This window comes from Cricetulus griseus, chromosome 2 (assembly GCF_003668045.3).
Source record: "Cricetulus griseus strain 17A/GY chromosome 2, alternate assembly CriGri-PICRH-1.0, whole genome shotgun sequence".
In the NCBI taxonomy this organism is placed as follows: Eukaryota; Metazoa; Chordata; class Mammalia; order Rodentia; family Cricetidae; genus Cricetulus; species Cricetulus griseus.
In genome coordinates this window covers 318,174,702-318,201,174 of record NC_048595.1, presented here as the reverse complement: position 1 = coordinate 318,201,174, position 26,473 = coordinate 318,174,702, and the positions used below count along the sequence as shown (strand labels likewise).

Here is a 26,473-nt window from a genome sequence, read left to right as displayed (position 1 = left end):
CACTTGTGTGTTGAGACGTTTTTGGTTTCCTTGTTACCAGGACTTTGCCACCATGATCAGGCGGTTGGTTCATGGTGGGCTCCCTGGCTATGGGTGATTAGCCTAGAGGGGCCCAAATGACTTTTGCAACTTATTTTTGGTGTCTTTTATAGTTAAGCCAATAGCTCCTCAGGGGAGGGACGTTGTGCCCACAAGGAGGAGGCTTCTGAATGTGCTTTTTGTAATTAAGTTAATTTTTGTAATTAACTGGTGAACCACTGCCTGGAAAACACGCACCCCAGCAGTGGTCCCGCACACTGGAGGAGATGTCACCTGGTAGACAATTTCTGAGGGCATTTTAGGATTAGTGTTCTGAACTCTGTAGATGAAGAAACAATAATAAAAAAGAAATACTTTTATACTATTAGGCAATCAAAAGACAGTTTCTGTTTATAAATCATATATAATTTTTTTCTCCATAGCACTTTATCTGGTATTTGAAGCCCATATGGAATTTATTTTCCAATGGGTTTGACAATGGTCTTCTGAACATGCTAAGGGTCTTCTGAACATGTCAAAGACAGATCTGGAATCTGTTGTGTATACTCAATCTCAATAAGCACACAGACTAAGTAATAATCTTGCTTTAAACAAATATTTAAAAAGATATTTATTCACATGGTAAAAGGGGCATTGCCACTAATTTTTGTAAATGGACATTTCTCTCCAACCTGATTGTTCCCAAATACCCTGTGGCTGTTTCCCAAATCACCACACAGAGTCTTATATTAATTGTAAATGCTTGGGCAATAGCTCAGGCTTATCAGTAACTAGCTCTTACATTTAAACTAACCAATTTCTATTAATCTATGTATTGCCACGGGGCTCACAGCTTTACCTGATCTCTAGCATGTTATTTCTTGGATGGCTCACTGGCATCTCTCCTGACTCCACACTTCTTCATCTGAGTCCTCAGTCTGATTGTTCTGCCTAACTTTATCCTGCCTTGCTATTGGCTAATCAGCTCTATTACTAACCGATGAAAAAAATACATAGTCACAGCATATAAGGAGGATTAATCCACGGTGATTTTTTAAAGCCTCTTCATTTTTGTACAGGGAATAGCATCTTCAGGGCCATAAGCAAAAGCAAAAGCAAAAGCAAAGGTTATTTTTAAGCCAAGAAATTGTTAAGACTACAAGGCGAGCTTCCAGATGTTAGAAAGCCCTCCCCATGGCCCTTGTTTAAAAAGTGGTGTTTTACAACATTTATTTTTGGTGCCATGGCCCTTGGTGGAAGCTGCCGAGATGTGCACTAGAGGGTCCCCAGAAGGAATGAGCCTGCCCTACCCCCACTAATCGTGCAAAATCCCAGCCAATTTTCCTATTTTCCCTGTTGAATTTCTCCCCCTTTCACCTGCCTTCTTGGGACCAATCCAATGGAGTCCTAGTCTTCTCTCCTGCTTTTGTGTGTGAGGTTGTGTGTGTGTGTGTGGGGGGAGGTATTCCAAGATAATGATCTGCCAAGTCTGAGCCAGCTTGACTCCAGCTCTCCAGCCCATGGAGGGCGGCCTTGGTGCGTCACCACTTTTCTAAGACTTGATTTTCATATTGTGTGAAGCACAGCTGCAACAATGAATTAAATATAATAATACATATAAAGGGTTTAATATGCCATTGGGCTAGGAGTGACCAATAAATACTAGCTTTTGCTGGGTGTGGTGGTGCAGGCTTCTAGATTCTTCAACCTCCTAGTTGTCTGCTTGGAGGCAGGTAAGCAGATAAGTAGGACACAAGTGGCATGGTGATAATGTGTCACAGGGTATGCTCTCTCTCCCCATAAAACCTCTACCTGACAAATTTCACTTGGTCTGAATTATTTGCAGAGGTTTCTTGTGGTTAAAACCTCAACTTAGTGTGTGCATGTACACACACACACACACACACACACACACACACACACACACACTTTTTTTTAGTGTGTCAGTAGTTCTCTTGGGAGAATAATGCAGCTCAGTTCTCTGATCTTGAACCTTAGAGGAAAGTCTGGTGGCACTCTCATTGATGAGCTCAGAGAATTCACTCAGAATTCATAAAATGGACAGGAGTCACCAGGCGAACTGGTGCTGCACGTGCGCCCTGAGGATGGCTCATAAAACTTAAGAGTAATGAGGGTGGGCTCCTGGGTTCAATCTCTTGTGGCAGTGGGATGCAAGGTGAGGAAATCAAAATGAATATTCCTTTCTCTTCACTGGTTTCATTTAGTTCCAAATGGTGCCCACTTCTCCAGGGCATACACCTGCAATCTCAGTATTTAGGAGGCAGAGGATGGATGATCTTGAGCACGAGACTAGCCTGGGCTACATAGCAAGACTCTGTCTTACTAACCAAAATAGAAGAGCCCAGAGATAGGGAAGACCCACATAGATCAAAGCTGAAACACCTGACTTGCTCCCGGTATGTCAGAAGCTGCAGATTTAAGTCTCAGGAAAATGGGCTTGCTAGAGTGATGTCTATGTCACAGGAAGCCAGGAGAGCCAGCAGAGGGTCATATCCCACAAGGTAGAGGAAGCCTATTACTCAAGGTCATCAGGATGTAGCAGGTAGAGGGCCCTTAAGTGGTGGCTCAGAGCTCACAGGAGAAAACCCTAACCCCGTTCTCTGACATTGCTAGGCAGCAGAGGCAGGAGGTGCTAGCCCCCATGGGGTGCTTCTCTGCCAGGTCCATTTCTATATCCTTTGTTCTTATGAAGGCTGGAAACCTGCTTCCCCCAACTTCTGGCTTCATCCATTCAAGGGCCCAAACGATGTGGGCTTCTAAAAATGTTCCTTATACCCACTTCTAATTCCCTGCTCCACCTCAACAGCCATTTATATACACTTATTTTCTGCAGTGGTTACAGATTCCCCAAAGGGCATCATACAGCTGCAGGCAAAACAAAACTAATGGTGAGTTAGTATTGAAAGCAAAACCAGGAAAAGAAGGTGTAATCTGTTCATTTTTAAGGCCCTTGGTGATTTCTCATGAAATCTATAGTTTCAGGCTGACCTTAATGGTGCAAAGGGTAGAGTGTTTGGTGTGCAAACATGAGGACTTGAGTTACAATCCAAATCACTCAATACAACCTACATCTATAAATAACCCCAGTGCTCTGTGTGTGTGTTTGTGTTTGTGTGTGTGTGTGTGTGTGTGTGTGTGTGTGTGTGTGTGTGTGTGTACAGAAGTGGATCCTGGAGCTTACTGGCCAGCCACACACACACACACACACACACACACACACACACACAGCTTACTGGCCAGCCCCCCCCCCCACACCATGAATAGGTACATGTATTGCACATCCACATTTACAATCCACCCACCCCCATGTGGGATATCCATGGCCCAGTAAAGGCAGATGAGACACAACGCCCTAAGGGGAGGACGTGAAACATTTGAACTTCACTGTTGATTTCTTGTCTTTTTTTTTTTTTCTTTGCTTTTGTAGTCAAGTGAGTAGGTTATGGGCTCAAACAGTTTCAATCCAAACTGTTCTTTTTTCTTTCTACTCAATTTAAAATATTTTTTTCTGAGCACATTTACTCTGCACAAGACCGTGTTCATGAGGGCCATCTACAGACAACAGCTTGTGGCATGGGGCGGGGCTAATTAAAGCTCAAAGCAGGTATTTCCTTTCATTAGTGCTTTTTCATCTCCCTGCCTGCCTGGCTTTTCTGCGGCTCCTGACATTTTACCTGCATCTAACACCTCTCAGCTGTGTGTTGGCAGATAGGGGTAGCCAGCTTCCTCAGCTTCTGAAACATTATTTTTACAGGTTTATTTTTACTTTATGTGTTGTCTGTATGTATGTTCGTGTACATGTGTGCCTGGCTGCCCGATGGGGGCACCAGGTCCGCTGGAACTGGAATTAGAGATGGTTGTGAACCACCATGTGGGTGCTGGGAACTCAACACTGATCCTCTGGAAGTGCAGCCAGTGCTCTTAACCAGCCCCTGAAACCTAAGTCATCTGAAGGTAGGATCTGTATTACTCATCATCATCGGCTCCGTAGCACTTAGCATGATGCACGGCACACAGGACAAGCTGAATAAGAAACTGTGCACAGAATGTGTGATGCAGACCATAAGTTCATCAGGCAGTGGTTGGTGGGGACAAGTGCAGGAGCTCAGGAAGAGGTAACTAGCTGCGGTTGAAGATCAGGTGGCACCATGGACGGATAAGGCTCAAAGCCAAATTCCCCAGGTCAGCGTCAAAGAGTTTGCTGACATACGGAAGGAGAGGAATGAGCTTGATTAATGATAGGATGGAGGGGCACTTAAATCAGACTTCAGACCTAGACGGATGACATCATAGGGATGATGTCATGTAGAAAGGGAATTCCCGATGGCTCCCAGAACATCAGCAAGTATGGATCAAAGCTACAAATAAGTAACCTTGTCAAGGAGGAAGCGATGTAAGTTGTCCTTTGAAAGATGGTGGAGAGAAATGGTAGGGTTTGGGTACTATTAAGGGCAAGAGAAGGGAAAACAAGGCTATGTGATGTGGCCCCATTTTCCTGACGAAGTAGAAGGCATCAAGGGTCTTGGGCTCATGTGGAGTGGTGAGGCTATTGAAGTCAAAATGAGTCTGTCGATGAACAAAATGATCAATGAGTTCGGAGGACAGCCGTAATTGTGAAGAGTAATTTAATTAGCATCCAATTTATTACTCCACACTAACACCAGCACTGTTACTAAGAACCAAACACTGAGGGGCTTTAAAATGGACTAAATAGTCTGGAGGCTCAAAAACCCAGTCATAGCAGGACTGAGCTGTCTGAAGCCTCCAGGAGAAACTCCTCCCTTGCTTCTTCCATCCTGAGGTTGGCAGGCCTTCTAAGCTTGTAGCTGTTACACTTACCAGTCACCCTGTCTGTTTTCACACTGCCTTCTGCAATATGGTTATCTCTGAATCCACACTCCCTCTTTTAAAGAACACTAGTCTTCTGGGCTAGTAATCTCATTTTAATTTGATTCCCTCCACAAAAGATCTTATTCCCAACTAAGGCCAGATTCCAAGGTACTGGGGACTAGGACCTCAACAGACCATTTTTAGGGGATACGATTGTGACTGTTCCAGAGGTAGGTCCATGAATACTATCAGAAGATGCTAATACAGTATTTCTCAACCTATGGGTCATGACTGCTTTGGGGGAGGGAGCATCTCAGATATCCTGCATATCAGATATTTACATTATGATTCCTAACAGTAACAAAATCAGTTATGAAGTAGTGACAAAATAACTCTATGGCTGGGGTCACTACAACATGAAGAACTGCCCAGGCTGGAGGGAGGTAAGAAACCAGATGCTGCAGATCAAGTTTGGGTGACAGAGTACAGATGAAGGGGTTGCAGGCAGGAGGAACAGGGACAAGCTGTTTCAACAGGGGTCATGGTAGGAGGTAAAAGCAGAAAAAGGCACCTCAAATCTAAGGCCTTGGATAGTCTGCCCCAGATTCTCCCAGACTGAGCTAAGGGGCTAGGTTATCAAGTTTGTTCACTGCACAGAAGACATCAACGGAAGGATCAGTGGTCAACTATAGCTAGAAGCCTCAGCTGTCAAGTAAGAGAGGAGGACATCATAAGTTCAGGAGGCAGGTGAGTAGGGAAGGTATAACAGAATGGAAAGCCAAGAGATCCCAGGATGGGGACAGTCACAGAGGAATCTAAGGAGGGGGGATTTGCAAGCTCTCACAGGGACAGGGAGTCAGGGACAGGAATGTCTCTTTGAGCAAGGATTGAAACTGTAATGGGGCATTAGGGGAAGAAGAATGAAGGCAAAATTAGGAGCCAAAAACTGAACAAGATGCTTCAACAGCAATAGTCACTCCTTGGTTGCGACTGGATTTATCCTGAATCTATACAGGAATGGCCGACAAAACCCTGCCTCTGATGAACCAGAATGCCAGCCCTGACTTTTTGTGATAACCTGAGTCAGTGCCGCTGGCCTGGAGGACCCTGGCTGAGGTTAGATGTGGAGAACCATGTGGATTGGGGTAGCAGCAGCTGAACTTAGGGGAGGTACTTAAGTTTACCTCCTTCCTTATAGCATGGGGATAATGGTGTTATCTCACAGGGCTCAAAATGCTGGCCCATTATGTCTCTGATGACTGTGAGTAATGACTGTTATTATTACACTTGTCGTGGTCTGATGGAAAACGGCTAAAATGTGCTGTGCCAAACAGTAGAATTAAGGGCAAGACCCTCTCCCTCCTTTTCACCAAAGATAAATGTACTGACATTACTTTGGCATCTTTATTTCTACAGGTTTTGATAGTACAACATTGATTAAGATGCACCCTTGCACTTAAAAACAGCATTCACTACACAGGAGGCAATGCCCATGGCCTTCTCCCAGAAAGGCTTCCAGGAATATTAATGTCCCATCTTCTGACAGACTGCACTGATTTCCATCAGCTATGCATTTCAAGTTCCACCCCTTTCCTGCTTTAATAGAAAGGTTTGCTCTAAAGTTGTCTCTGTGTGTACATGTGTGCACACACCTATACCAAAGGTTCATTTTACAATCTGACAATGTATGGGAAAAAGTTGCTCCAACATGCTAAAGAAGCCCACAGGATCTCACACCCAGGGCAAAGTTTCTCCATAAGTGTGACCGTGGGTTCCGACAATCAGAAATCTAGTGTGAGATTATGGTCTAGAGACCTGTGCTGGACTTCTCCCAGAGGGTAAGAGGAGGGCAAGGTGTAGTGGGAAAGAGGCAGTGGGAATGTGTGAGCACCCAGGGTCCCATCACCAGGATATCTGCACTAGTCAGGGACTATGGGGCACAAGGTCTCAGGACATGCAGCTTGTGGCCCTATGTGCCTGGGCAGGGGCATGAAACCATTCAAACACCACCCACCACCCCCTCCCCCGTGCTGCAGACCAATTCCTTAGCTATCACTTCTCCCATTACCCTCCCCAGATATTGGGAACTTTTCACACTCTGTGACCACGACTCCACTGTGAGCCCTGAAAGCCCATTAAGAGATTTAGCTGGTGGCTTTGGCCCAATAATTTGCCACTGCCATTGACATCTGGATGGGCAGTGTCTTGACATGCAGCACATTGTGGCTTTCTGTGGGAAAAGGAGAAGATGGACAGCAGAGGCCGAGTCCCATCCTGTCCGGGTTGAATGCTGGGGTGGCCCACACAGTCCTTGAGTAGGGCCAGCCTGGGCCCTTTAGGCTGCAGTCTTCGCTGCATTCAGTGTCTGGTATTCTTGCTTAGCTCTCTCCCTCTGCTCCTGTTCCCTCTGGATCAACTGCACCTGCTCCAGGTGCCACTCACGCAACTTCTGCTCATAAGCGGCCAGGTCCTCGGCCTCACATGCTGGGAGTTTTTCTTTAACAAGCTGGGTGGTCAGAGTCAAAAGACTTTCTGATTCAACTCTGCCCAACTCCTGCAGTTTAGATTGAGAGGCCTGTTGGAAGCAAAGAAAAAAAAATTAAAAGATAAGGGAGCAGGTGGGAGAAAAGAGGAAATGAGAAGCAATTAGGTTCTCTACTACAGAGCCACACAATCTGCTTGCAGGAAAAGATGCGTTGTTGGAAGCTCCAGGCTTCTTCTCCAGGTGCAGCTGCCTCGGGCTGGTTTCTCCAGCTCAGCGGTTATGCAAAGATGCAGGCAGCAGCACAGCACGTGTAATCACACCACCTTGACTCAACTGCAACTCTGCAGCCCCCTACTCCCTGCATCACTGTCCTTATTTAACCACAAGGACAGCAGAGTTGTAACACACATTTCCACTTGGGCTTGCTCCTAATTAAGCAGTGAGCTCCAAGTAACAGAATTCTAGGATGCAAACAAGATGGCAGAGACTTCTGAAACCAGAGCCAGCTCATCCCCATCTTCACTTAAGTGGCTTCGGCTGAGTCCCCACCTTTGGTTCCTTTCAACAGATGGAACTCATTTCAGGGATTTCTCACTAATGCTAAACAGCTTTCTGAGTGCATGCACAGGGCAGGCCTCCACCTGCTGGGCTCCCCTGCAGATTGGCCCTTACCTCCTGCCTGCTTACAGTTCCATCTGAGATGGCTGCCTGGTTGGGTCAGCACAGTATTCCCGAAAGAAGTACTAAAAACATTAATCTACTTAAGTGCTTCAAGATGTACATCACCAAGAGTGGCTTGTAGGGCCCCAGCTGCAGCTTAGTGGCAGATGTCCATGTTCTTAACCCAAGGTGACGCAGTGTACAGGATAAGGCCTGGCCAGCAAGAATGGTGGAAGGAGGCAAGGCCCATGAGCTCTAAGGAACAGACAGGTCTAATTACCGAGAACAGATTACCTCAGACTAGTGAAAATCAGGTAACAGGAAGAAAGGAAAATGGAAACTGAAAATGATTTCTTTCTGATATCATTTTCCAGGTAGTCTGAAGCTAAAGAGATAGCCAGGGTCACCAAGAGGAAATCTCAACTGTGAGGGAGCAGAGCTTGGTCTAAAGCCAGCTTCAGTTATGGACAGGCTCAGTGCTGTGTCGTGTAAACCGAGACTCTCCCACCCAGGCATGCAGTAAGGATAAAGGAAGGGCAGTGGGGCCCAACACAGCTAAGGTCACAGCTAGCAGGACACAAATATTGTTTCTGCCCTTTCTTGAGTTTTCATAAAGGGTCCTGTGGAAGTATGAGGGCTGAGAAGCTAATGAAGGCACAGGTTTTCATCCTTTGATGACAAAACCCAGGAACCATTAAAGAGAACACAGTGAAGAATCTGTAGGAGAAGGAGATGGTTTTCTTCAAGCTTTGTAAACGGACAGGCAAAGTCAAGAGGGAAGGGCCATGAATAAGTTCTCCACTTTGTTTTGTCCTCGGGGTATGATGGGAACATTACTTCTTTATTCAGTTTCCGATTATAGAAGGGAAGAGCTGGGCAGTGACCTCCCTTACAGAAGTACCAGGAGAAACAACTGCCTAAAATACATTGGGATCCCATTATGATAAGGGGAAAGGCTGCCCATTGCTGCTTCAGAAGACACAGACCTAAGTGTAAGAATCCAGCAACAGTTCTCCCTACCCGGTGTGAAAAGGTCCAGCTGACCAGCTGGCATGGGTGGAAAATTTTTCTGTTCATATAATGACTTTATAATTAGAAAGTGCTTTTTTTTTCTTTTTGTATCAAATAGACAAGAATCAAGGCAGGGAGGAGGACCGTGATTTTCTTCCCTTAGGACAGAGTTGAAAGCCAGCGTGAGTGCTTAAAGTTGTTCTGGAAACGTGTTTACATGTCATGTAGTGTTAGGCAGTGTCTCTACTAGCCCCCTGAATAGCACAAAGCTGCCATCCACGAGACACAAAAGGTGCCTGAATCTTATCACTGTATGCTGAAAATGTGACTAGTATCTAACTGGGTTTCCAATCCAGCACTTTTGGTGTAGTGTAGTGTAATGACCAGACACCTTCCACACCGAATGGGAGTCAGGCTATTGTTAGGAGGAGGCAAGGCATTGTCCACCCGTCAGGCATATAGGAGGGGTCAATGGGGATGGCGTGCTGCCTTAGGAAACAACACTGGGGCTGATTGATTAGCTCAAGTACAAACTCAGAAACATTCCACCTATTTCTCTTAAGGCCACAGCCTGTGGGAAGCAATACAGATGCAATTCTTGATGTGAGTTTTTGATGCCTTTGTGTGTGGCTGATGCAGGAAAAGACTGCCTGTCCATCACCAGAGAGAAGTATGTTCATGCAGGGCTGGGAAAGGCTCAACTTCTGCTCTGAATCACCTTAAATCGCTCCAGGTATCGTGGAAGCTTGGAATGTTCTGGTTCCTCGATGTCTAGCTGCTCCACCAGGTTTGCTGAGCCCAAGCTACCTTCACCTTCCTGGGGCTCTGTCTCTGAGGCTTGGTCAGCTGGAGATGTCACCTCCTTCAGGACTCTGTCCAGCACATTAAGCTGTGGGGCACAAGAGGGTTAGCATGACATCATTTGTTATGGGCTTGACTTTGTGAAGGGCAGAGACAAAGAAAGGGGAAAGGGGGACTGAGGATAATGTTGTGGGTAACTGGGGTTACTGAGTAACTAGGTTACTGGAATGGCTGAGCATGCACGAGGTATGGAGTTCAATCCCCTGTGCTGCAAATAAGGAAAAAGAAGGAAACACAATAATTATGTTTTTATACATTAGCAATGTCCTCTCAGACATCATGAGGAACTCAGTACCAAACAGAAGCTACAGACAAGAGCTAAGGAGTGAATCAGCATAATGGTAAATTAAGTGTGTTTTTAATTATCGAGGTAGGAATCCAGGAATTACGTTTGATGGGCATTAAAGAACCTCCTCCACTTTCATGTCTTTCTTTGGAGTCAGTCTGGAATTGGGACAAAGGGAAAGAAAAGACCACCATAGACCACAAACAACAAAAGGCTACTCTGAATGCACATTAAAGCCGCTGGCTATAGGCAACTCCCCCCCACCCCCCACAAGATCCCAGCTCACATAGTAGTATAAATTAGGGATCAGCCTAATCCACACAAGCTGCTGGCCAAGGCCAGAGATGCACACAGGAAATTCATTTTAATGAGGGGTTCTGTGACTTAAATAGAAAGCAACTGAAAACATGGAGGTTCCTTTTGTCTGCTCTTTTACTCCTCCACCTCCACTGTGTGCACACCTCCCTTAACCAGTGCAGGGCTTGGCTGGTCATGGAGACGGGAGGAAACAGCAGCAAGGCCTGCATAAGCACCTGTGTGGATACTGAGTAAACCCATCAATGTCACAGTCGAACAAAGCACCAACATTACCCCAAGGCTTTACTGCTTCTTATACTTATATATCACATTCTTGTTGACATACAAGTAATTCCTATACATTAGAATAAAAAGAATGCAAAGTTGGCTAAAATTAGAAGGAATTATCCCTGGTGAAGGATTTGTGCATAATTTTGTGTTTTCAATTACCAACACTGAATACAGCTAGCTTCAAACATACACATTTAGAAGTGTGTATCCTTGGTTGTAATGACTGGGAAAGAATGTGAAGGACACTGTCAGCATAAGGTGCTACGGGAGGATCTGACTGAGTGACTAAAATGGAAGCTCAGCGTGTTCAGGGTCAAGTCCACACAGATGGATAGCCCAAGGCAACCTTTCATTTTGATAAGACAGTGTCTGGGCCTCTCTCTGGATGGAGCAACAGGGCTGGGAGGGAACACTACAGCTCTGTGTTCGGTGTAAGGCTGCTATGTTTCCTAGTCTGGCTATGCCTGGTGAACTCAGTGTCAGGGGGTTTAAGTGACTAAGAAATGAACTTTGGCACAGGTAGGAGGACACTGAGATAGGCAAAGTGAACAACTTAAACTGTTGACAGGACCCTGTGTCGTAGATTCAGCATCACACATGTTCCACAGGACAGTCCAATGGGAAGGAAGTAAGACGAGTCTTCTCCAGTATCCAGGTTCTATGTGGCTGATGAAGACAGTGGGTGTGCCTGTGTCTGCTGGTAGACTTCAGAAAACAATCTCAAGTGTCACTCTTGGGCATTCTCTGCTTTTGTTGTTTGAGATGGGGCCTCTTGGCTTGGAGCCTCACCCAGTAGTCTAGGTTAGCTGGCCAGTGAGCTTCCAGCATTCCATGTCTCTCTGCTTCCCACCCTGCCATTGCTGGGGCTGTAGCATGCACTGCTGTGCCTGGCTTTGTAGGGGGCTCTGGGGATCTGAACTTAGGTACTTAAACTTCTGAGGCAAATACCAACAGCCAAAGATTATAAAGAAAATTGCTCTCTAGTCTCTCCAGACTAGAAGGATAAATCCACCAAAATTATTCAATCTTTAATTTATTTTGGATGGGGAGAGGATGGTATTTATTGAGCTGAGTTTGAATTTCAGGGAAGGGGACAGTTTTTCTCCTATATAATGAGATAATCAACAAAAATCTTATTTTCCATTGCCTTGTCAGCAACATTGAAAATGTTTGTGGTTTCTTTTCATCCTTTTTAACAGAATAAATACCAATTCTGTAGAAATATAGAGAGCAGGGGAAGGGGAAAGACAACAGATACAAATTCAAACCACCCAGATGAACAGTGTTGGTTCCATCTGACTGAGTGGGGGGTGCAGGAACATACCGGTTCTCTACATAGCTTGAGGTCTTCAGGGGAGGCGGCCACCTTTTCCATCACTTGAAGGGCTCTGTCAAGGTAGCCTGGTGTCCATATCAGAGGCATGTCTTGGTACACAGCCCTCAGCCCGTGCTGCAGTTCCACCTTCCCTGTGGCCAAAACAACCACAAAGACTGCTCAGTATGCCCCCCAGCATGTCTGCAGCCAGAAAACAGCAGCCTAGATGAGGAGGAACCACACCTTGCACATTATAAATGCAAGCTTTGTGAACTTGCTTTACGTGTTTCATCTGGCTGGAGATCCACCAGAGCCCATGAAGCATTGGGCTGAGGAATTTTGAGATACAGAAGGTTGCTGCCCTTCAGACACAAGAAAATGGAAATACTATTTTTGTTCCAAGGCCAAAACCTTCCCAAGAAAAAGAAACTTCACAACTTTCCTACTGTGAAAACCCTGTGAATATCTGTCAACTTTCTCCTTCCAGGAAATGTGTGACATGCTTTGAAAGATGCCAAACATCTAATCTAAATTGTCTTCATGAAAGGAGAAAGGAACAAACAGACAAAGAAAAAACCCCAAATCTTTTCTTTGCGCATTATTAGTTCTTAAATCAAGAGTCCTAGTAACCTTCTGGCTCACAGGGCCTGAATTTCCCCTGGGTCCCTCAAACTGTCATGCAGGCTGTGGTGGGGCAGCAAGGTCCTGAGAAGCACAGAGCCTATGCACCAGGGGACAGAGCCTTTCCACACTGATGAGCAAAGTCACCTTGGGCAGCTGGGTCTTAAGTCTGCCTCCACCCATCTTTCCTGGGAAGGAGGATTTGGGAAGCTGTAGGAGGATACCAACAGACAAAGCTAATCAGGAGATGGCTAATTTTAGATCTTTAAGATGCTTGGGCTGCACAGGGATCATTCTGGGTTGCGGGCCTGAGTTGAGTGAGGCTGCAGGGCAGGATACAATGAGAGCAGGGATGGGGGGGGGTTGTCTGATGGCATGGCTGCCTATCATAAGGGACCAGGGCCTCTACCCACAAACAACAGCCAAGTACATTTTCTTAGCCTTGCCAACTTTCTGAACGATCCATGCAGAAGAGTAGTCCTGGACATTGATCTCAACACGAAAGTGGAAAAATGCAAATCAATATCTAAATAGGAAGCAAATAATCAAAATGTGATTTTAAAGAAGAGCCGAAGGTTGGGTGTGGCGTCATACACCTGCAGTAACAGTGCCTAGGGAGTGGACACAGGGAGATTCAAGTTGGATGCTAGTCTGGGCTATAGCAAGAACTTGTCTCTGAAGGCCAAAACCCAAGGCTGAGGATATAGCTCAGTCAGTAAAGGGCCTGCCTAGGATTCTGGGTTCAATTCAACCATCACATTAATCAGGCATGCTTGTAATTCTAGCACTTAAGAGGCAGAGGCTGGAGGATCAGAAGTTCAAAGTATTCCTCAGTGACTACAGTGAGTTCAAGGTCAGCTGGGGAAGAATGAAACTTTGTCTCAACCAACCAACCACCCCAAACAAACTCTCCAAATAAAACAACAACAAAATCCTCAAATAAAACTAAGCAACAAAAAGAGTGAACACTCATGTTAGCTTGCTAGTCAGTCTGACACACTGAGAGACAGGTTTCTCAGTAGTTCACATTAGATCCAGCATCCAAGAATCCACACTATATTTTGTTGGCAAAACTTCAACAGCAAAGAGTTATACCTTAGAAAGACAAGCAGAAGCAAGGAGCATAGAAAAGGCACTTTCATGGAGGCCTAACTTCTAGAAAGGGGGCAGAGTGTGAAATAGCATACATCTGGTGAATCCCTGTCAACTGGGACTACATCTGATGTAGTCAGGCTGGATGGTCTGTCCAGATTCCACACACCCCAGGTGCCGAGGCTGTTCTCTGTGCCTGCCCCATTCTCTAAAGCCACCATTGCACCTGTCTGTACAATCACACGGGACCAACAGGTGACTCCCCCAAAGAAGTGTTCCCTCAGAACCTCTCTTCCCTCACCTGAAACAAAGTCAGAGACACAACTTAACTCTCTTTCTTACCTCCAGGACTACGGTTTAATTAATACTGTGGAAGAGTACTAGCCAGTGCTTCTGCTAGAGTGCCAGAACTTACTTCAAGCTTTCCCCTTCCTCACTCTGACCATAAATGAATTTTACTACAGCTAACAGAGTCAGTTCTGACCCTGTCACTGGTGACAGGTCTTATGACATCTCTTGACTGTCCATAATTGTAAGGCCATTGAGGGTTATTTTGGAACTTTACTAGTAAATTTTAATGAGGTTTTAATTTTATTGAGATAAAAAGCCATGGCACATCTTCCCACAAAGAACAATATTAATAAGGCTCATTTAGCTTACCAAGAAGTGCATAGCCATACAGTTGGGAACTCAAGCCCACTGTGTTTTTTTGTTTTAGGCCTGGAAGCAACAGGGACACACCAAAGTTCCTTTCCTCTTCCCACTGCAACAGAAGACAACAGATCATTGTCTATTACAACCATGGATACTTCAAGCAAAATATAAATTTTAGGAAAATGTGAATTACCAGAAAAAAGAAATCAGAACAGAAATGCCCTACATATAACTAAAAAGATGACCAGGTGGTAAAATTATGAGGTTGTTTTGGCTTTCTTCTTTGTGCTTCTCATTATTTTCCATACTTTCGGTAATGAATCGGTGCCTTTTACAGTCAGAAAAAGAAAAGAAAGTAGAGTACACTCTGGACCCACGCTGACCTGAGAGTGTCAGAGATGCCCCATAGGCTGTCGGCTTCTTACTATCATTGCTCCAGAGGGAGGGAGAACACCCACAGCACAGCAGCGGTAAAACTTCTTCACAGTGTTACAATAAGTACCACCATTAAGTTACTTTTAGTTACATTTGTGCCTCTTGAAAACAAATTAGGCAATCAGAAACACTTAGTGACTATGCCTTTCAACCTAGGGTGTAAAATTGTACTTCAATAAAATTGAAGCGTTTTGAGAAATGAAAAGAAAAAAAAGGGCAAAGCCACAAGCCTTGCTGAGCTTGCCGCACACCAGTAACAGATGTGACTGGGGCACTCTTTGGAAAGCAGAGCTCAGAGGAGGGGGTGTGGCAACAACCCAGACAACAGGAGCTCTAATCCTCTAGACACAGTCCCACCCAAGGACGGACTGAAGTCCTTCCCCCACAGCACACACGCTGGCTGCATGGTCTCTGCCCTGAGAAGCTGGGAGAGAGGCAGAGAAGGGATGAGGTCTGCAGTTACAACTGTTGCCATGGAGAGAGGCTCTTTGGTTTTAAAGATCTCCTGACCATGCTTCATGCAGCACAAGCCCCAGTTCTTGAGATTTCCCTAGACCTTGGAAAAAAGTGGATCCCTGGAAAGGGAAACTCCTTGTAGGCTTCCATAGTACAGATAAGGAAGAACTGTTAATTGAGGACCTCCTCGATTTTCCAATGCAAACCATTCTGGCTTTTGGGTATGTGTTGGAGAGCAAAGCCAGGGCCTAACACTGAATTACACTTCCCAAAGCCGACACTATAATCTAGGCAAGTTTGCTTCTCCCACTGATAATCTGAATAGTGGGTCCAGTGCAGAATAAACAAGAAGCCTGAAAGCCTTTTCTTACACTTACTTTTCAATTTAACTTTGCTTTTGAGAAAAGTTTTACTAGGTAGTTCTGGCTAGCCTGGAAGTTGCTACGATATAGAACAGGCTGGCTTCAAATTTTATTTGTTTTAGCAGGTCTGTGTATAGTTTGGGCACAACAGTGTGAGCCCATGTCTCTCTGTGTATGTAGAAGGGGAGATGGGACAGGATAACAACGTGCAAAGGTCAGCTCTCTCTTTGTACCATGTGGATTCTAGGGATCCAATCAGGTCATCGGATTTGATGGCAAGTACCCTACCCACTGAACCATCTCACTGTCTGAAGCCTTTTTCTCCCTGGGCAGAAAAGATGAGCTGCAGTATGAGGGAATAGAAGCTGAATGAAGAGCAAATATACAAGCTGACATGCTGGGACCAGTCAGAGTTGATAGGGTCTGAGATGACACAAGATGAGCATCCCTAATCTGAAAATGCAAAACGTTTCAAGCTCTAACACTCTTTGAACTCTGAAATGATACTGCAAGTAGAAAACACCACATTACAAGGAACATTTCATATACAAATTAAACATAATGCATAAGCATCGCCTTTAGGATGAAGATTTGGTTCCTTCTCTAATGTATCTCATTGTGCAAACATTCCACAATTTAAACAAATCTGAACTCCAAAACAAGTTTTGGTCCTAGCACTTTCGAGCATATTCTACTGGTAATGTGGACTGTCAGGCGGCACCAGCAAGGTTTGCCCATTTTAGGCCATGCCTTGCCTATCAGCACAAAGCAAGCCTTCACCTTCTCGCCTCCTTTTCTCTTCACAAACTAGATACCCTGAGTTACCTATACTCGATGTCCTGTCTGTACACTTCTAAATCCCCCAGTAATCCATTCCGTAATCCATTCCAGTCTGGCTTCCTGCTGTTTCTCTATGGAGATGAAATGAACCACTTATAGCTCTGATGTCATTAAATTAAATGACTGAGTTATTCCTGTGTTATACTACCCTTTCTCCCAGGCCATTCTTTCCATGGTTTGTGTGGTCCAACACACTCCAAATTTTCCTTTTTAACTTGTGAGTAACACAAATTTGTGTTTAATGCATTTGATATAAGTACGCTGACATCTCATATATATATGATGTTGATTTCCATTTGATTTTCTCTTTGGATCATTTGCACACATTTATATATGGATGTAAAGCTCCAAAAGTGCCTTGTAGTTCAACCGAGAAATCTTTAGACTGCTTCAAAATATCCCTGGTTTGCAACATGGTCAGGGCCAAATTAACCATTTCCTCACAAAACCCTGTCTTTCCCCCAGAGTTCCCTTTGCAAACAGTTGGAAACTGAGGCTCTGACATCTGATCCCCACTTCTGTGTCTGTGGGTACTCTAGTTCCACCTCCTGTGGCCACTCCTCTATCATTAGCTCCTCTCAACCTCTGTAAGAATCTCTAAACTGGTCTGCCCACAGCTAACCCTCCCCTTCTCTCACCTTACTGCTCAGGAATGACTTCAAAACACAAATCTAATTATAATACCCTCCTGTTTAAAATTGTAGAAAACTAATCACTATTTGTGGATGACAGCAGAATAGCCTAGCATGGCCTATGCTCTCAGTCTTATCTCACTCAAACCCCATACCCTTGACATTCTCTTTGTTGTAGGGGCATCACCCTCACAATCATGGTATCTCCCTGCCACGTAAGTACATGTGACATGGTGCATTTTCCTCCAGCCTTCCCCCTGACCCTATCTGGGTCTCACTATGTTGCCCAGGTAACACTGAGCCTCCATCCTGGGAACTCAAGCAATCCTCCTGTTTCAGCCTCACCGTGAGCATGGGTTATAGACATGTACCACGGTACCCAGCTTCCATTAGCGCCTTTTCTGCCAGTTTGGCATATTGTATTTCCTCTTTAACTAGCTAATAATTCATCTTTCAAATATTGACCTTATAAATAACCCCATAGTCCCTTTCTAATCAATTTAAAATACAAAGAAAACCCTTCAATAAGGGTTTTTCATTGACTTATCTTGGGTAGTATTCATTAGATCATAATTTCATAGCTGCATACTTCTTTTGCCTACATGTGTGTATGTGCACCATATGCATGCCTGGGGTCTGTGGAGGTTAAAACAGGGTAGCTGATCCTCTGGAACTCGAGTTTTAGCTGGTTGTGAGGCACCATGTGGGTTCTGAGATCTGAACCCAGTTCCTCTGCAAGTGCAATAGGCGCTCTTAAGCATTAAGCCATCTCCCTGGCCCTTTGTTTTCTTTTAAAGTGCTAGGCTATAAGCAGAAAATGTTTGGTTAACTGCTATATAGGACTTGGCAAATGATTAAAAAACTAGGCTCAATATATATAAGCTATATCACAGGTTACGACAACTCAGGAAAGCAGAATATTTCCGGTCCACACAATGAGGGCTGGACTGGATGACACTTCAGCTCTATCCAAACTGAGATTTTCTGATCTGGTACTGAAATTAAGGGGACATCACAGGGCCACCATGCCTCGCATTATCTACTGGTGCCATGGTTATTCTGTAGCATCTCTATGCCTCAGCCTCTCTATCTCTGTAGAGTTGCTGTGAAGATTAAAGTATAGAGCAAGTGTTGTTTAATATCAGTCACTGGTGTTCTCACCACCATTTCCTTAAGATAACAGTAAACTATAAGTAAATATAGTTAAGAGCTTCAGCTTAAGAGCTGAAGCCAAAGCTTGGGGTGCTACACATTCTGAAACACAACTGGTGTGGAGCAACTGCAGGAAAACACTGAAACAAACAAAATGGTCATATTAAACACACTAGCTCATGGTTAAAATTGGCTGTCCACCTGCTTCTTTAGCCTGCCATGTCTGGCTGTCAGTGATTATCAATGACTCACTGTAGAATGTCTGGGGTCACCTAACTTGGCTCAAATTTCAAATTGTACACAACAGGCTAGGGTTGTAGCTCAGTAGTAAAACGTTCACCTAGCATGCAAGGGGCCCTAGGTTCAACCCCCCAATATCAAAACAAAACCAACCTTTCCTACCTCCACAAAATGTATGTACGGGCTTTCACTTGGGAAGTGTCCAGTTCCATTTTGTAGAAAAGAAAAACACACTGAATGAACGTTCATTTCTGGCTGTACACAGTCAGAGCTGCACATGGACATTTTTCTCCAGATTCTGAGGGCAAAGCTTCGTCTACCTATCCCTGTGGTCACTGCCTAACTTTCATCTGGCTCTCAGTTCCATGTCAGGGCATATCACTTACTGTGAGGTCTGTCTTCTCTGCCAGGCAATGGTATAAAACATAAAGGGAGAGAAATTGGGTGGATGGCACTTCAAAGGCTTCTTGCATCATGATCTCAAAAACCACAGATAAAGCATCTGGCAAGAAGATGACGAGAGGAAATTAGTTGTAGGTAACATCCTTGAATCTCTAATATAAACAAACACTCTTTCAAAGTGCAGTACTGTGGCAAAATAAGCAGAATTAAGATCTAGGAAACACGGGCTTTGGTCCTAGTTTTTCTACGAAGCAGGTCCTTTCCAAGGCATTCACACCTACTATATACACTGTGTGTATACACTGCATCAGGGGAATTTGCATCAGTGACTTCAAACATGTCTTTGGCTCCCAGTAAGTAGCACCTTCATAATGATCAAATACTGCCTGCTCTATTTACTTCACCAAGATAACGCCTCACACAATGTCCACCAGCCAGAAAAGCAAAGGCATAGGGGAAAGAGGCACATCACTGCCAAGGTCACCCTGATAAGCAAGCAGGCCGCCTACTTCTCTCTGTTATGATGCTTTCTCGATGTTGAGGCAAAACAAGACAAAGGCTAGAGGAACTCCCAAACCCCGGGAATTTTTTCAGACATAAACAGGGATAATAAAGATCAGTTTAAAAGAAGGAAGAGAGAAATGTTTCTTTATAAATTATAGGCCCCAAATTATAACATAGCAATGTTATTTATCTCTACATGAATGCCAGTCATACAAGAACAGGTCCCAGATGACTCCTATTTTCCTATGATATTCTACAACATAGACAAAAGCCAAGAAAATCAAGTTCAAACAATTGCTTTCCCTCAGTAATTTGTGGTCAAGGTAGAGAATGTTAATGATAACATTGAAACATAATGCTTATACACGCCACAAGCTCAACAAATGTTTTCAACTGCATGTATTTGCTCCTCTGCTCACTTTGCATACACTCATAATCACACAAGAGTTAGCATGATGCGCAGCTATTCCTGGCTAGTTGGTTTTGCACACGCTGCGATGGTTTTATGGGAGGCTAAGAGGCTTCAATTTCTTGTCCTTTTTGCAAATAGGGAAACTGAGATAGACAAACCAGTAAAACATCTAGTAAGTCTAGCAAAATAAGGACCTTTAAGAGATTTTCTTTTCTTATTTGAGACTTGGTCTCATTATGTATCATTGGTGAGTCTGAAACTCACTAGACAGGCTGGACTTGAACTCATACGGATGGGCCTGCCTCTGCTTCTCACATAAAGGGATGTGCCACTAGGCTGGGTGAGATTTTCTTTTAAATAATCACATCAATATTTTCAAAGAACACAAGAATTAAAGCCCATTTTGTTGCTGCTGTTAAAATTTATTTATTTTTAACTTTATGTGTATGGGTGTTGGCTGAATATATGTCTGTGCAATACATGTGTAGTGCCTGAGGAGGCGAAGACGGTACCAGGTCCTCTAGAAGTGAAGTAAGAGAGGGTTGTTGGCTGCCAAGTGGGTGCTGGGAACTGAATGTGTCCTGTACAAGAGCAATCAGTGCTCTGACACTCTAGTTCTAAGTCCCCACTCTTTTTTCCTACTGAAATCACATATTTATTATTTTTATTACATTATTACTTACTATTTATTTCATGTGTGTGGAGGTCAGAGGACAACTTGCTAGAATCAGTTCTCCCCTTTCTACTGTTTGGACTCCAGACATCTAACTTAGGTCCTTAGACTTGGCAGCAGGAGCTTTTACCCACTGAGCCATTTCACTGGCCTTTTTCTGCTTGCAAACCTAATTTTGTCAACTGTTCATTATAGATTCCAAAATTACACGTGAAAACTAAATCAAGTTTTACTTTATTCTTTATATTCTGCATTTCAATCAGCGTGGGATGTGGAATCAGATTGGTCCGTACAATGAACTTTTCCTCTATAATCACTTACATACTTTGGTGTTTGCTATCCCAGGAATAAAAGGGTGATACATGAAGTTTTTTTTTTAATAATGATAATAATCTTCATGTAAACTTTTCTGACTAAAAGAGTAATGTAAAGAGATATAATTAAGAATTAAGAAGGAGGAAGCTGTCTGCATTTGTTCACTTCCATTTGGGAGCTGAAAGCCCTGTATTAACTGAATGGTGATCTGGTTTCTTACCTTTGTAATTTTCTTTCTTTATGAAAGAATCCATCAGTAAATTGAATGTAAAGTTATCTGGAAAAATTCCATACTGAACCTGTATAAAAATGAAAATGGAGAAAGAGAAAAAGCCCTCTAATTCAGTCTGTAAGATATACCTATGTATTATTCAGGATAAAACCTGGCCCCATATGTGGCTATCATTTGCAGCATCTGTGACAGTGCAACTGAAGCTGTGACTCATGAGGTTTGGTAATTGGAACTGTTGGTCAGGGTGAGAAAGTTGTGAGTGGGTGTCTCACAGATGACAACTGACAGGTGAAAATAGGGCTCAGTTCTAACACTTTATCATAGCTAAAAACAGCAGCAGCAACAGCAACAAGATCCCATCCCCTTCCTCCACACATAACTTGGTCCAGTGAATGAAATGCAAAAATAGAGCATAAGAAAAAAGCACGAATATACAGCATATGTTCTGGCCTGGGCTTCTAAATGCCCAAGAAATATGCCAATGCTTTGTTATGAATCAAACTCCTTGGATTCTGTTTACCTGCATATTTACAATGACAGAATTTAGGAGAAATATTTTAGGAATAAAGATGCTTCAGTGTCTGCTTCAGGGTTTGGCAGGAGCATATTAATGATTCAGCTCTCGAAGCTTCAGATCTGGGAAGTTTTAGCAGGCTTCTGTGATTCTCATATACACTTGAGCCTGACTGACTCCCTACTGCCTAGATCATGGTTACAGTTTCACTCTGAATTCTTACTTCAATAGGATTAACATCCCTGTTCCATAGCATCATCGACCCCCCAAAACACCCAGGAACCTCTCCTGCCCCGCCTACTCCCTCAGGAGGTTCCTAAGCCTCAGCTCTGATTCACCCACACTGACTCATGACTGCACACGGGAAGGCTGCAGCTCAGGGGCGGGGCCTGTGATTTTCAGAGAACTCACCCACATTCGCATGAATCCAAGGCAGGCTAAAGCCAAAGCATTTTAGAATGGGAATTGATTAGAGCTAAAAAGGACCTTTGAAATTAACTGGTTCAGGCTGAGTGTGGTGCCAAACACCTATTATTTCCTCAGAAGGCTGAGGCAGAACTGAGGTGGGTTCTAGAGCAATTTGGGCTATACAGCAAAATCCAATCTGGGGTACAGGGTACAGTTTGTAGAATAAAGAAAAAGAAGTCAGCCAGCCAGTCCAGGATTCTCAACCATGACGATGGATCAAGTGAAGCTTAAAGTAAAAGTCCCTAAGAAGGATGAAAAGGCAGATCACAGTGAATACTTCTGCTAGACTCATGACATTTCATCCCCACTCACACACCAAGAACACAACATTCTGAGTGCATTAGAGAGAGACCAGCAGACGCCCCATTCCAGGAGCAGGATGCTGGTTTGGGAAGGCTTGTGTGTGCTGGCACAGGTGTGAGAATATCCACGCTCTCCACCTGGTGATTCGTTGAACCCCAAATGACTAGACCCAGAAAGACCAAGTAAATTAGCATATTAGGGGTAAGCACAAGTATTTATAATGTTTATTATTTGTGTGTGTGTGTGTGTGTGTGTGTGTGTGTGTGTGTGTGTGTGTGTGTGTGTGTTCACCCGTGCACACAGGCATGGGCTGCCCTGCTCAGCTTCTTTCATGGGTGCTAGGATTCCAAACTCCAAACATGCTCCTGTGGTACACACACTGACTCAGCTGTCTCTCCAAAAGGAAGCATCTGTCAATCTAAAATCCTTAGGTGACTCCAGTGGGCAGCTCAGGTGGTCAATCACTGATAATACAACTTACTCAAGATGGAGTTAAGAAAACCAGGACCAGTTGGCTGATGTTCCAGGCAACTGATAGAACCTAAGGGTCTACAGGCTGGGTCTTCTGACCCCTCACCCAATGACTTCTTTTTTTAAAGGCCTGGAAGCAACAGAAACAAGATCCTTTGCTCTACTTTTCTTGACCTTTCTGGATCTGTTTCCACAGGGATCTTCATCTCTGAGTATAATTTCTGGAATGAAAAGAACAAGATTTCATCTCTTCCTTCCCCCGGGGCCGTCCTTTCTTTGTCCAGACTAAAGGCTCAAACCTTGACTGTCTGTGTCTGGATCTAGTTCAGTCTCTGACTCGGTCCCCCTTGAAATATACCATCACTGCAGGCAAAAGGCCACACATGCTGCTCCGTGTGCACTTTTAGAGACAGCTTACATGGCACTCCTACCCTCAACTTGTCCCTTCCAGCTGGACTCCCTCTTCTGAATTCCTCTTGTGTGGCACTGAGAATCCTCGAATGTGAGTACCATTGAGAGGGGATATCTGCTTTATTTCCACAGGCAAGGAAGAGATACTGTTCATTTATGTCTTCATTTACTTAATCACTTCATCATCTTACACAAATAACATGTAAACCACATATATGTTGATTTGACTTGAGCCTAAGTTACTGATGAAAATCATTTTTCACAGAGAGGAAGGAGTCAAAGATAAAATCAATATTCCATTTTAACTCTTAATTTCCAAGGTCCTGTAACACTATGAAAATGTGTTTTCATAAAAATATTTTTAAAGAATATTGCTAAATACTTTCTGTAACAGTCTTGGCTGCCTTGGAACTCAGACTTGTAGACCAGGCTGGCTTTGAACTCAAGAGATCTGCCTGCCTCTGCCTCCTGAGTGCTGGGATTAAAGACATGTACCACCACTGCTAGGCTTAAAACTTCATGGTTTATTTTCTATTTAAAGTTACTAGTTTATTTTTATTTTTTGTGCACTGTTGTTTTGCCTACATGTATGTCTACACAAGGGTACAAGTTCCCTGGGTCTGGAGTTACAGACAGTTGTGAGCTGCCATGTAGGTGCTGGGAATTGAACCCGAGTCCTCTGGAAGAACAGTCAGTGCTCTTAATCACTAAGGTATCTCTCCAGCCCTGTTAAAATTCTTTAATGGCTCATAATGGTTTTTAGTTGACTCTGGCAATACTAACACTCTACAACTTGTGTTTACTTTGCATATACTTTCATACCATGAAGTCAATGAAGACTGAAGTGTTGATATCAGCAAAACCTTAATCCTGGGGCTTGTGGGAAGGAAGAGCCATGAAGCTTAGGAGAAAGGACAAATTATTATCCAGGAATAACATATTCTAAAAAAAAAAAAGTATAATATGGTCTGAACAAGCTTGAGATTATACTCCATCAAAAATGGTCACCACGAACCCAATTTATGAAAGGGAAGCAGGCAAGAAATTCAAGGCTTGAGGATGAAAACAAGGGATCAGCAGTGCAGCGTTCTGACTGGACACATTCCACTCTCACCTGTCCTTCCCTGACCACTGTTTGGAAAAGAGGCAGCGATAGGAGCTTTGGGTTTTCAGTTTGTTGGTTAGTGTATAACCAGCTCCAATGTGAAAAACAGCATGATAAGAAATCTGAGGGGACAACTTAAGAGAGTGGCTTCTGTACTTCTCTTTGGTACCATCACAGGTACAAACAGCAGATCACATACACCCAGGAAGCTTGCCAGCAAACCCTTACCTTATTAACAAGGGTGTACAAGGCTTTGTCTTGTGCACCATATTTCAGGCACTGTCTAATCCAGCTGTGGATGGTCCAGTCTCTCAGGTACCAGCAGTTGGGACTGTGCCGAAATCTAAATAAAACACAAGAAGAGACAATACTGGTGTTATCTCTTATTATTAAAACCCAAACATCTTCCATCAGCAGGTCCTTCTCTTGAAATAGCATTGGGTAGTCAATGTGCTCAAAAGTCATGGGAGTTGACAACTAATAAAAAGTTGACCTTGAAACTCTTAACTACTATTCTAAAATGGAAAGAGAAGTCAAAATAATAAGAAAAATGTGAACCTATTCATTTATTTGTTTTACGGTTTATTTATGGTTTCTATGTAGTCCTGGCTGGCCTAGAACTCACAGACCTGCCTCTACCTCCTAAGTGCTGTGACTCAAGGTGTGTGTTCCCACACTCAGCTTTATTATTTAATTTAATACCCTTGCCTCAACTTCTTGCTTTAATATGAGATTTGTGGAATATTAATCACAATATTATGCAAATTCATAGCTCATCAGAAGGGATGTGTGAAACTGAAGTTGATACTTTGAAAATGAAGTAAAACAGAATAGCACAGAACTCTGAGGGAAATCAGCTTTGAGTGACAGCAGTATTTCTTGTAATTCAGGAACAACTGGGATACTATTGAATCAAGAAAACAAACAAACAAATGAAAAGCTGAATGAGACCTCACATTCAGGTCCTTCAGGAACCACAGCCCTACTGCTTTCTTCATAGCGCCAGTGTAGCCCCTCAGTCCATTCCCTCTTTGTTCCGCACAGCAACCCTCACGGACCTATGTCATACGCAGCCTGAAATGAAGTCACTGGGAGGAATGGCTCCTGGATAGTCCTGGCCCGAGTCCTCACACATGGCTAGTACCTGGACTGCACAGCACTTCCCTCACTGCCCCAAGGCTGCAGAGGAGGTTGAATTATCTGGGAATGTCTAAACTTTTATCTGTTTTCACTAGGACAGAACTTCACACATCCTATTCAGACAACAGAAATCCCCACATTTTCTTTAACTAGGCTACAGTTAACTAAGCAGGCTAGTCTCTGGGCCTTACAAAGGTTAAACTTTTACAAAAAAAAAAAAAACAAAAAAATATAGGCTACAGAAGAGACAGAAACGTGGAGGTAAAGATGTTTAAGAGCCATGGGCACTTGCTAATATTGTTTTAGAGGCTATTCTTCAGGGTGCCACCAGCTAGTTCCATCCATGTGACTTTGGGCTTGTTTCCTTTTTCTGGGTGACAAAGGAAAAGCTTTGTAGGAGGGAGAGGATAGTGTTTAATTTGGGTTGTTAGTGCTCTGGGGGAGAGACATGCCAAAAATAAATCTGAAAATGTTTTACAGGCTTGAAGTCATGCTGCTCTCTTCAACAACCTTTTTTGAGATGGGGAGGGTCTTGCCATGTAGCACAGACTGGCTTTGAGCTCATGATCCTTCTGCCTCTGCCTCTTGAGTGTTAAAGTCGTGCACTATCACATTTACATACCCAGTTTGTTTCATCTATCTATCTACCTACCTACCTACCTACCTACCTACCTACCTACCTAAGATTTGGCATGAAAATGTTTCTTATTCTAGTTTTCTTTATAAAATTAGCTCTTTTAAAAATGAGAAACACACACACACACACATACATACACACACACACACACACACACACACACACACGCCACTTTACACAATCATTTGCATAGAGATAAAACATACATTTTAGTATGCCACATGTTCTGTCACATTTCCAAATCAACAGTTAAACTACTTGAGACCCTCTCCCTTGTTACTCTGAAAAAACCTGAGATTTAAAATGTAGTCAATTAATAGTCACTTT

General features: G+C 43.7%; 1 protein-coding gene across 2 annotated transcripts in view; it reads right to left on the bottom strand.

Annotated features, from left to right (window-relative positions):
- Positions 1–6,225: 6,225 nt before the first annotated feature.
- Positions 6,226–26,473, bottom strand: part of Mrps27 (mitochondrial ribosomal protein S27) — an 82,326-nt gene continuing 62,078 nt past the window's right edge. The window contains exons 5-11 of one of the 2 annotated variants that reach the window (XM_027401645.2): positions 24,598–24,712; positions 21,086–21,164; positions 18,946–19,061; positions 14,449–14,551; positions 12,085–12,227; positions 9,744–9,914; positions 6,226–7,444 (exon numbers count right to left, since the gene is read on the bottom strand). In XM_027401645.2, coding sequence (XP_027257446.1) covers positions 7,205–7,444; positions 9,744–9,914; positions 12,085–12,227; positions 14,449–14,551; positions 18,946–19,061; positions 21,086–21,164; positions 24,598–24,712 — 967 coding nt within the window. In that variant the 3' untranslated portion in view covers positions 6,226–7,204. The remainder of the gene's footprint in view (positions 7,445–9,743; positions 9,915–12,084; positions 12,228–14,448; positions 14,552–18,945; positions 19,062–21,085; positions 21,165–24,597; positions 24,713–26,473) is intronic. The other variant, XM_027401646.2, reaches the window with a different exon arrangement.